The sequence below is a fragment of the Trichechus manatus genome, unplaced genomic scaffold (genome assembly GCF_000243295.1).
Source record: "Trichechus manatus latirostris isolate Lorelei unplaced genomic scaffold, TriManLat1.0 scaffold00207, whole genome shotgun sequence".
In the NCBI taxonomy this organism is placed as follows: domain Eukaryota; kingdom Metazoa; phylum Chordata; class Mammalia; order Sirenia; family Trichechidae; genus Trichechus; species Trichechus manatus.
The window spans coordinates 508,582-520,397 of record NW_004444143.1 but is presented as its reverse complement, the minus strand read 5'-3'; the positions used below and the strand labels follow the sequence as shown (position 1 = coordinate 520,397).

At 38.3% G+C, this 11,816-nt stretch overlaps 1 protein-coding gene across 6 annotated transcripts in view; it reads left to right on the top strand.

Annotated features, from left to right (window-relative positions):
* Positions 1-11,816, top strand: part of LOC101343990 (zinc finger protein 14 homolog) — a 123,290-nt gene that overhangs the window by 49,118 nt on the left and 62,356 nt on the right. For 5 of the 6 annotated variants that reach the window (XM_023742262.1, XM_023742260.1, XM_023742261.1 and 2 more), the window contains one exon: positions 4,450-6,799. In XM_023742262.1, the coding sequence (XP_023598030.1) occupies positions 4,450-5,819 (1,370 nt within the window). In that variant the 3' untranslated portion in view covers positions 5,820-6,799. Of the gene's footprint in view, positions 1-4,449; positions 6,800-11,816 lie in introns of those variants that run through there. The other variant, XM_023742271.1, reaches the window with a different exon arrangement.

Genomic DNA, 11,816 nt, shown 5'->3' with positions numbered 1-11,816 from the left:
TGGTCTGTAATTTTCTTTTTTTGTGGCACCGTTGCTTGGATTTAGTATCAGAGTTATGCTGGCTTCATAGAGTGAATTCGGAACTGTCACTTCCTTTTCTGTGTACTGAAATAGATTAAGGAGTATTGGTAAAAGCTCTTCTCTGAAGGTTTGGTAGAATTCTCCAGTGAAGTCATCTGGGCCAGGGCTTTTTTTTGTTGGGAGGTTTTTTATTACCTTTTCAGTCTCTTCTCTTGTTATGAGTCTGTTCAGATTTTCAACATCACTTTGTGATAGTTTGAGTGGGTAGTGTGTTTTTAGAAATGTATCCATTTCCTCTAGGTTTTCAAATTTGTTGGAGTATAGTTTTTCATAATACTCTGTTATGATCCTTTTTATTTCATTTGGGTCTGTTGTAGTGTCCCCCATTTCATTTCTTATTTGTGTTATTTGCGTCCTCTCCTGTTTTTCTTTTGTCAGTCTGGCCAGTGGCTTGTCGATGCAGTACGTCATTTGATTTCCTCACTTCGGCTTCCGTGGGCATTGATTGTAGATCCAAGTAAAATGAAATCCTTGACAACTTCAGTATTTTCTCCATTTATCATAATGTTGCTTATGGGTGCAGTTGTGAGGATTTTTGTTTTCTTTATCCTGAGGTATAATCCATAAGGAAGTCTTTGATCTTTATCAGTAAGTGCTTCAAGTCCTCTTCACTTTCAGCAGGCAAGGTTGTGTCATCTGCATATCGCAGGTGGTTAATGAGTCTTCCTCCAGTCCTGATGCTGTGTTCTTTCTCATGTAGCCCACCTTCTCAGATTATTTGCTCAGCATACAGACTGAATAAATATAGTGAAGGGATACAGCCCTGATGCACACTTTTCCTGATTTTAAACCACACAGTATCCCCTTGTTCTGTCAGAACAGCTGCCTCTTGATCTAGGTACAGGTTCCTCATGAGTACATTTAAGTGTTCTAGAATTCCAATCTTTGCAATGTTATCCATAATTTGTTATGGCCCACACAGTCGAATGTCTTTGCGTAGTCAGTAAAACACAGTTAAACATCTTCCTGGAATGCTGTGCTTTTAGCCAGGATCCATCTGACATCAGCAGTGATGTCCCTGGCTCCAGGTCCTCTTCTGAATCCATCCTGAATTTCTGGCAGTTCCCTGTCAATATACTGCTGCAACCACTTTTGAATGATCTTCAGCAAAATTTTACTTGCCTGTGATATTAATGATATTGTTCGATAATATCTGCATTCAGTTGGATCACCTTTCTTTGGAATAGGCATAAATATGGATCTCTTCCAGTCAGTCGGCCAGGTAGCTGTCTTCCAAATTTCTTGGCATAGATGAGTGAGCACTTCCAGCGCTGCATCCGTTTGTTGAACATTTCAGTCGGTATGTCATCAATTCCTGGAGCCTTGTTTTTTCCCAGTGCCTTCAGTGCAGCTTGGACTTCTTCCTTCAGTACCATAGGTTCTTGATCATATGCTACCTCCTGAAATGGTTGAACACCAACCAATTCTTTTTGTATAGTGACTCTGTGTATTCCCTCTATCTCCTTTTGATGCTTCCTGTGTCATCCACAGAATCCTTCAATAGTACAACTCGAGGCTTGCATTTTTTCTTCAGTTCTTTCAGCTTGAGAAATGCTGAGAATGCTCTTCCTTTTTGGTTTTCTAAGTCCAGGTCTTTGCACATTTCATTATAATACTTCACTTTGTCTTTCTCGAGCTGCCTTTTGAAATCTTCCGTTCAGCTCTTTTACGTCATCGTTTCTTCCTTTTGCTTTAGCTACTCAATGTTCAAGAGCAACTTTCAGAGTCTCTTCTGACATCCATTTTGACCTTTTCTTTCTTTCCTGTCTTTTTAACGACCTTTTGCTTTCTTCATGTATAATGTCCTTGATGTCATTCTACAACTCATCTGGTCTTTGGTCATGTAGTGTTCAATGCGTCAAATCTGTTCTTGAGATAGTCTCTAAATTCAGGTGGGAAGTACTCAAGGTTGTATTTTGGCTCCCATGGACTTGTTCTAATTTTCTTCGGCTTCAACTTGAATTTGTATATGAGCAATTGATCTGTTCCGCAGTTGGTCCCTGGCCTTGTTCTGACTGATGATATTGAGCTTTTCTGTCATCTCTTTCCACAGATGTAGTCGATTTGATTCCTGTGTATTCCATCTGGCAAGGTCCCCGTGTATTGTCTCCATTTTTGTTGTCGAAAAAAGGTATTTGCAATGAAGAAGTCATTGGTCTTCCAAAATTCTATCACATGATCTTCAGCATTGTTTCTTTTACCAAGGACATGTTTTCCAACTACTGATACTTCGTTTCCAACTTCAAATTCCAATCATCAGTAATTATCAATGCATCTGGATTGCATATCTGATCAATTTCAGACTGCAGAAGTTCGTAAAAATCTTCAGTTTCTTCATCTTTGGCATTCCTAGTCGGTGCATAAATTTGAATAATAGTCTATTAACTGGTCTTCTTGTAGGCTTATGGATATTATCCTGTCACTGACAGCATTGTACTTCAGGATGGATCTTGAAATGTTCTTTTTGATGATGACTATAACGCCATTCCTTTTCAACTTGTCATTCCTGGCATAGTAGACCATGTGATTGTCTGATTCAAAATGGCCAATACCAGTCCATTTCAGCTCACTAATGCCTAGGATATTGGTCTTCATGTGTTCTGTCTCATTTTTGATGACTTCAGTTTTCTTAGATTCATACTGCATACATTCCATGTTCTGATTGTTAATGGATGTTTTCAGCTATTTCCTTTTCATTTTGAGTCATGCCACATCAGCAAATGAAGGTCCCAAAAGCTTGGCTCCATCCACATCATTAAGGTCAACTCTACTTTGAGGAGGCAGCTCTTCCCCAGTCATATTTTGAGTGCCCTCCAACCCGAGGGGCCCATCTTCTTGCACTCTTATCAGACAGTGTTCCGCTGCTAATCATATGCTTTTCACTGGCTAGTTTTTTCAGAAGTAACATGTCAGATCCTTCTTCCTACTCTGAAAACTCAGCTGAAACCTGTCCACCATAGTTGACCCTGCTGGTATTTGAAATACCAGTGGCAAAGCTTCCAGCATCACAACAGCACAGAAGCCACCACAGTATGACAAACTGACAGATGAGTGGTGGTCTCAAGGAGGAGACAAGGGTCTTTTGGCTTGAACAGCTGGGTGAATGATTTACTGATATGGAGAAAATAAAAACAGCAGTTGGAAGATAGAGTTCTGTTTTTGGATATTTTAAGTTTAAGATGTCTGTCATTCATCCAGTTTGAGATATTGAGTAGGAGGTTGAATATACCTTCCCTGGAACTCAGGGAGAGATTGTTGATGGTGGTGGTGGTTACCCTCAAGCTGATTTTGACTCACAGCAACCCCATGTGTTACAGAGGAGAACTACTCCATAGGCTGTGCCACTGGATGTGTTCAGACCACAAACCTTTAGGCTAACAGTCGAGTGCAAACCAAGAGAGAGATTAGGGCCTGATACATACATCCTCTGTATGAATACAGAATACTTGTTGATTCTTATGTTTTCCCCCAATCTGTTGCTGCTCTCCCTTCCACACTTAATTTTTGACAGTGTGATGTTTAGTAATGTGTATTTATGACCAGTTTTTCGTTTTCATAGAATCAGCTATCTTTTCCCAGTTATTCATGGGTTTACTTATTCTTTGATTAAATCTGGTGCTTTCAGGCAAAAGTATAGCTGGCTTAAACTAGTTTGGACCAAACAGTTGTCTCTTGTGAGGTGCATTGCCAGTTGGGCCTGTGGCTGTGGCTGTATCCTCAGGACATGACCAGCTACTAGTGCATCTTTCATATCCTAACCCCCTTACCTATTGCTTCCTCTGGAGCAGACACTAATAGTTGCTGCCTAACTAATGGAGATAATGTACGGGATTAAATCCACCTGGCCGCTTTGAACATGGCATTTACCCTGTTGTTTGCCAGTCCCCACACCCATTCATTGCCCGACAGCTACTCAGGTGTGAACAGCCGTGGTAGGCTGGTCTCACCTTGTACAGCATAATCTCCCTCTTGTGATTTCTTTAGGAAGTATAATGCCAGATGCTTCATAAGTGTTTCAAAATTTTCCTCATAAAAGCTATGTATATATTTTTAAGTTTACCCTTTTTACTATTGTGAATAGGATCTTCTTTTTTTTTTTAACCCCCATTATATCTTATTACTAAATTTATATATGAAAGCTATTGGTTTTTGTATTTTGATTTAAATTATTTACTTAATCTCCAACCTCATTATCTTATGTGAACTCTCATTCCTGTAGTTTCTATGCTTTTTTTTTTTTCCAAATTGCATGACACTGTATTAGAGTTCATTTGGGCATTACTTTGATTATCTTTTATTTCTAGCATAGAAATTTTACTTCTTTTAGAACAAGAAAACAGCATATGTTTACTCTCTGTGTTCTTTCAGATTTGGAGACCAGATATGAGACCAAGAAGTTATTTTCAGAAAATGATATTTATGAAATAAATTTATCACAGTGGAAGATAATGGAAAGAATGAAAAACCATGGCCTTACAAGCCTTGTTTTAAAAAATGATTGGGAATATAAAAGCAAATTTGAAGGACAAGAGGGACCTCAAGAGGGATATTTCAGTCAAGTGAACATCACCCCTGAAAAAGTGTCCTCTAACCAGAAACACACATCTCTTACTCCACGTCAGAGAAATCATTTTGTTGAGAAACCCTATGAATGTAAAGAATGTGGGAAGGCCTTTAGAGTGCGACAGCAACTTACTTTTCATCACAGAATTCATACTGGTGAGAAACCCTATGAATGTAAGGAATGTGGGATGGTCTTTAGGCAAACCGCACACCTTACTCGACATCAGAGACTTCATTCTGGTGAAAAACTGTATAAATGTAAAGAATGTGGAGAAGCTTTCGTGTGTGGCCCGGACCTTAGAGTTCATCAGAAAATTCATATTGGTGAGAAGCCCTATGAATGTAAAGAATGTGGGAAGGCCTTTAGAGTGCGTGGACAGCTTACTCTCCATCAGAGGATTCATACTGGTGAGAAACCCTATGTATGTAAAGAATGTGGGAAGGCCTTCAGACAATATGCACACCTTACTCGACATCAGAAACTTAATATTGCTGACAAACTCTATGAATGTAAAGAATGTGGGGAAGCCTTTTTGTGTGGCTCAGGCCTTAGAGTACATCACAAAATTCATACTGGTGAGAAACCATATGAATGTAAGGAATGTGGGAAGGCCTTTAGAGTTCGACAACAACTAACTCTCCATCAGAGAATTCATACTGGTGAGAAACCCTATGAGTGTAAGGAATGTGGAAAGACCTTCAGCCGTGGTTATCATCTTATTCTCCATCACAGAATTCATACCGGTGAGAAACCTTATGAATGTAAGGAATGCTGGAAGGCCTTTAGTCGTTACTCACAACTTATTTCACATCAGAGTATTCATATTGGTGTTAAACCCTATGACTGTAAGGAATGTGGGAAGGCCTTTAGACTGCTCTCACAACTTACTCAGCATCAGAGTATTCATATTGGTGAGAAACCTTATAAATGTAAGGAATGTGGGAAAGCCTTTAGATTGCGCCAAAAACTTACTTTACATCAGAGCATTCACACTGGTGAGAAACCCTTTGAATGCAAGGAATGTAGGAAGGCCTTTAGACTCAATTCATCCCTTATTCAACATCTGAGAATTCATTCTGGTGAGAAACCTTATGAATGTAAGGAATGTAAGAAGGCCTTTAGACAACATTCACATCTTACCCATCACCTGAAAATTCATAGTGTAAAAATATAATAATTATAATTAAGTCTCTAAATCTAATTACCAGTTTATAGGAAACTTGGGCAATAAAGGAGTAAACTAATGACTCAAGGAAGCAAACAACCTAATGTAGAATATGAGATATTCTACAGAACAAAGGACCTAGTGTCTTAACCAGTACATGTCATGGGAAAATGAAAACGAAGAATTTGTTACAAAATAAGAGACTTAAGTGACATATCAATCAAATACAGTGTAGGGAATGCGTTGGCTCTTGATTTGAATGAATAAATTAAAATTTGAGGGGACTTGAAAGGTACATGGACTGTTTTAAATGATAAACAGTTTTCATTTTGTTAGGTATGATGGCATTGTGCTCATATGTGTGTGTGTGTGTATGTGTATGTATAATCCTTATATGTTAGAGGTCCATATTGAATTATTCAAGGATGAGATTATGTCATGTCTGATTTGCTTTAAAATACTTCAGGAAAAAAAAGAAGGAATAGGTGAAACAAGATTGGCAAAATGTTGGTAAGTGTTGAAAGTAGATAATGGATACACAGGGTTCATTGTGCTGTTCTTACTACCTTTACATGTATTTGAAAATTTCCCTAATAAAGTTTTCTTTTAAGGTATAATATCAAATCTGAGATTTTAGACTATTTAGAGATGAATGATAATTTGGTGCCTACAGATAAAAATTTGTGGGATGTTGCCATAGCTCTGTTAGATAGAAATTTCAAAACTTAATGCATTCAGAAAAGCTGGATTGAGGAACCAGTATTTGTCTTGTTTACCATTCTGTCCCTACACCTGATACCTGTCACATAACAATTGGTAAATGTGCTAACTTAAGCCAGAAAAATAATTTAAAAGAAAAACCTAAGCTAAGTAACAAAGTAATTCATATAATAAAAGTAGAAATTCATGAAATAATGGGCTTTTGTCCAAGGATGTTTTCTTAACCATTAATATAGAAGAGTCCTGCTGGCACACTGGTTAAAAGTTACAGTGAGCTACAGCTGCTAACCAAAAGGTCAGTAGTTCGAATCCACCAGCCACTCCTTGGAAACCCTATGGGGCAGTTCTGCTTTGTCCTATAGAGTTGCTATGAGTCGGAATCAATTCAAGTGCAACAAGTTTGTTTTTTTTTTATTGAGGGGAAAAATGTTAGTTTCAACTTTATGTATGGGAAATTGAAATAACTACATGTATCAAGGAATTTTAATTATAAGATAATACTGCATACATGTATTCTAATATGTACAAAAATAGAACAAATTAGAGAAACTTAAATCATCAATATTGACTGAAGACACTACCAAAAATCTGGTAAGACCTATAAAGGAAAGAATGTTAATGTAGTTATTATTAAAAACAAAAAGCCCTAGAATCTGATTGTTTTGCAGGTAGTAAAATGCTTTAAAGAATAGATAACCTCTAACAAATTTTTGCCAGATCACTCTGGCAAATATCCTGTTAGTAAAATTAGGTGACGATAGCCCCTAAAAAGCAAAATCTGGACCAATTTCACTAAGATAGTGCAAAAATTCCAAATAAAGTGTCAGTAAATTGAGCTCAATCGTCTATTAAAAGAATTATAGCACAGAAAATGAATTCCCAGAGCCTGATCTGTTGTTATTTAATTATGTATCCTGATTTTAGGTATTCTAATTTGAGCAATGTAACAGTGATGGGAAAAATATAACAATGATGGGGCATGATCCAGCCCCAGTATCTTTTAGATTGTTTCTGGTCATTTATCTTAGCTTTGTCTGGCTTTACAAAATGAATGAATAATACATCTGCAAAGTAGGAAGCCAACACTTAAAAGTTATTACCTTCCACAAAATAAAGATGAGTATTGCCATGCTTCACTTTCAGCCAAACTTCTGTAATGTCAGTGTAGTTATATATGTATTAAGACTTGCCCCTCTAAACCTGTTTTGCTATGATTGGGCAGCTGTGATAACATCGATCAGTCATTCACCATCCAGAATATTACATCTTTCCCACTTGTAATTGCAAATGGTTTTTAACACAAGTCAAATAAAAACATAAGTCAAAAATATGTTTAAACAGGAGGCGGGGCCAAGATTGTGGAGTACTCAGAAGCTTCCTGTGGTCCCTCTTACAAAAAAGACATGAAAAAAACAACTGAATCTATTATGTACGACAATTTAGGGGCCCTGAACACCGAAGGCAAAGTTGAGGAATCGGACTGAGTGGCAGGGGGAGGGAGAGACGGTTTGGAGGCTGAATCGGCTTGTGTGTACAGTGAGGCAAGCAGTGGTGCTTGGGACACATCTTCCATACTGAAAGAGACCCAGCCGAAGAGAATCTACTTGGACAGCCAGAACCAGTGAAAAGCAGCACTCAGTCGACAAGATAAGTACTTGCATCTGGCCTACTGTGTGGATCAAAAACACCCCCTTTCGGAAAAACCTCACTCCCATTTACCTCCCCCCTCCCCACTCTGCATCAGGTCCTGGGCTGGCTTCAGCAATTGCTGAGTCCACTAGGCTGGAAGTAGGACCCATCATGTGCCCTGAGCCATTCTCTCAGCCTTGGAGAGGGAACAAATTAACAAATAGGGAAAAAATTATCTGCCTGTTCCCCTAAGCCAGGAACTAAGGGTAGGCACAGCTCTTGAGCCTAGGCACAGGCATAAGGGATCCATGGACTTTGGATGCCTTTCACTCTGGCATAGATTGTGTGGACCCATTTCAACAGCCCTCATTACCACAGTACAACAGGGTATATACCTGAAGTCTAACTTCAACTGTTTCAGCTGTGAAGTGGCAGGTTCGTGACATTGGACACCCCTCTGCCCACTAAGCAGGTTCCTCACCTGCCTGTATCGGGCCTGAGGACTGGTGGCTCCAACCATGCCACCTAGCCACTCGCAACAAGGGTCCAAGAATAAGTGGTGCCCCCTGGTCCTTATAGCCAACAGCATTGGGTGCCCATAGTCCGGCTGCAAAACCCACCCACCTATGCACTCTAGGGAACAGGGACATACTTTCCTCCCAGACAGAGGCAGCCATCAGCCCCCTGCATTGCTCAGCATGTGACCCCCTACAGCAGCCAGATACCTGTGCCTACACCAATCACCCATGCCTGTCTAGGAATGTGGGTGAGAGCCTGCACCACACACATGGTGACCGACTACCTGGACACCTGAACTGAATCCATACAAGAAAAGTAAATGCACTACTGGGCTCACATACTTGGTAACAGATCTAACCACCTGGTGACAGGACGTTAGAGCTTCACAGGTGCCAATAATGAAACTAGCTCACACGAGCAGCTTATTTGGGCATATCAAAACAAAACAAGAAGGACACAGTAAGCAAACAAATATAATAACGTATTGATAGCTCGGAGACAACAGTCAATATCAAATCACGTGAAGAGGCAAACCATGATGGCTTCAGCAAGTTCCCAAAATAAGAAATTTTCCAGAGGAAGAGAATTTCTTGGAATTATTGGAGGCAGATTACAAAAGATTAATATACAGAACTCTTCAAGAAATCAGGAAGGAGATCAGGCAAAATGCAGACTAAGCCAAGGGACACACAGACAAAGTAATATAGGAACTTAAAGAGATTAGAGAAGAGCATAATGACAACAGGCTGCAGAATCCATAGAGTGACAGCAATCAGAAATCCAGAAGATTAACAATAAAATTTCACAATTAGACAACTCAACAGAAAGTCATAGGCACAGAATTGAGGCAATGGAAGTCAGAATTACTAAGATTGAAGATAAAGCACTTGACACCAACTTATTTGAGGAAGAATCAGATAAAAGGATTTTAAAAGATGAAGAAACCCTAAGAATTATGTGGGACTCTATCAAGAAGAATAACCTACGAGTGATTGGAGTACCAGAATGGGGGGGAGGGGGAGATAATAGAAAATACAGAAAGAACTGTTGAAGATTTGTTGGCAGAAAACTTCCCTGATATTATGAAAAATGAGAAAACATCTATCCAAGATGCTCATCGAACCACACATAAAGTAGATCCCAAAATAAAGTCACCAAGACATACTACAATCAAACTTGCCAAAACCAAAGATAAAGAATTTTAAGAGCAGCTAAGGATAAATGAAAAGTAATCTACAAAGGAGAGTAAATAAGACTGAGCTCAGACAACTTAGCAGAAACCATGCAGGCAAGAAGGCAATGGGATGACATATATAAAGCCTTGAAGGAAAAAAATGGCCAGCGAAGAATTGTATATCCAGCAAAACTGTCTCTCAAATATGATGGTGAACTAAGGGCATTTCCAGATAAACAGAAATTTCGGGAATTTGCAAAAACCAAACCAAAATTACAAAAAATACTAAAAGGAGTCCTCTGGTTAGAAAATCAATAACATCGGATAACAACCCAAGACTAGAACACAGGACAGAGCAACCAGATATCAACCCAGATAGGGAAGTCACAAAAATAAATGAAAGCTAAAATACTGAAAATAGGGAAACAGAGATGTCAATATGTAAAAGATGACAACGTTAAAACAAAAAAGAGATAAAAAATGTAGACATAGGTTTTTCATATGGAGAGGAAGTCAAGGTGATATAAAGAAATAAAACACTGGCAGAAACTTAGAAAAATAGGGGTAAATATTAAGGTAACCACAAAGGAAACTAACAATCCTACACATCAAAATAAAAAACAAGAAAAATATAAAAACTCAGCAAATACAAAATCAACAACAATGAAAAAGATGAAAAGAAAATACGTAAATAAAAATGACTCAGCACAGAAAATTAAGTGGAACAAAGAAACTGTCAACAACACACAAAAAAAGATATCAAAATGGCAGCACTAAACTCATACCTATCAATAATTACACTGAATGTAAATGGACTAAATGCACCAATAAAGAGACAGAGAGTGGCAGATTGGATAAGAAAACATCCATCTATATGCTGCCTACAAGAGACACACCTTAGACGTAAAAATACAAACTAAAACTCAAAGAATGGAAAAAATATACCAAGCAAACAACCCCCCCGAAAAGAGCAGGAGTGGCAATATTAATCTCTGACAAAATAGACTTTAAAATCCACCACAAAGGATAAGGAAGGACACTATATAATGATTAAAGGATAAATACACCAGGAGGACATAACCATAATAAACATTTACACACCTAACAACAGGGCTCCAAAATACATAAACTCTAACAGCACTGAAAAGAGAGATAGACAGCTCCACAATAATAGTAGGAGACTTCAACACACCACATTCAGTGAAAGAACATCCAGAAAGAAGCTCAATAAAGACACAGAAGATCTAAGTGCTATAATGCTATAATCAACCAACTTGATCTCATGGACATATACCAAACACTCCACTCAACAGCAGCCAAGTATACTTTCTTTTCCAATGCACATGGACCATTCTCCAGAATAGACCACATTTTAGGCCATAAAGCAAGACTTAACAGAATCTGAAGCATTGAAATACTACAAAGCATCTTTTCTGACCATAAAGCCATAAAAGTAGAAATCAATAACAGAAATAGCAAGGAAAAAAAAAAATCAACCACATTGAAACTGAACAACACCTTGCTCAAAAACTACTGGGTTATAGAAGAAATTAGGGATGGAGTAAAGAAATTCACAGAATCAAATGAAAACACATCCTACCAGAACCTTTGGGACACAGCAAAAGCAGTGCTCAGAGGTCAAGTTTATAAAAATAAATGCACACATCCAAAAAGAAGAAAGGGCCAAAGTCAAAACATTAACGCTACAACTTGAACAAGTAGAAAGAAAGCAAGAAAAGAAGCCCTCAGGCACCAGAAGAAAGGAAATAATAAGAATTAGAGCAGAATTAAATGAAATAGAGAATAGAAAAACAATTGAAAGAGTTAGTAAGACCAAAAGCTGGTTCTTTGAAAAGATCAACAAAATCAATAAACCACTGGCCAAACTGACAAAAGAAAAACAGGAGAGGAAGCAAATAACCCATATAAGAAATGAGATGGGTGATATCACAACAGACCCAACT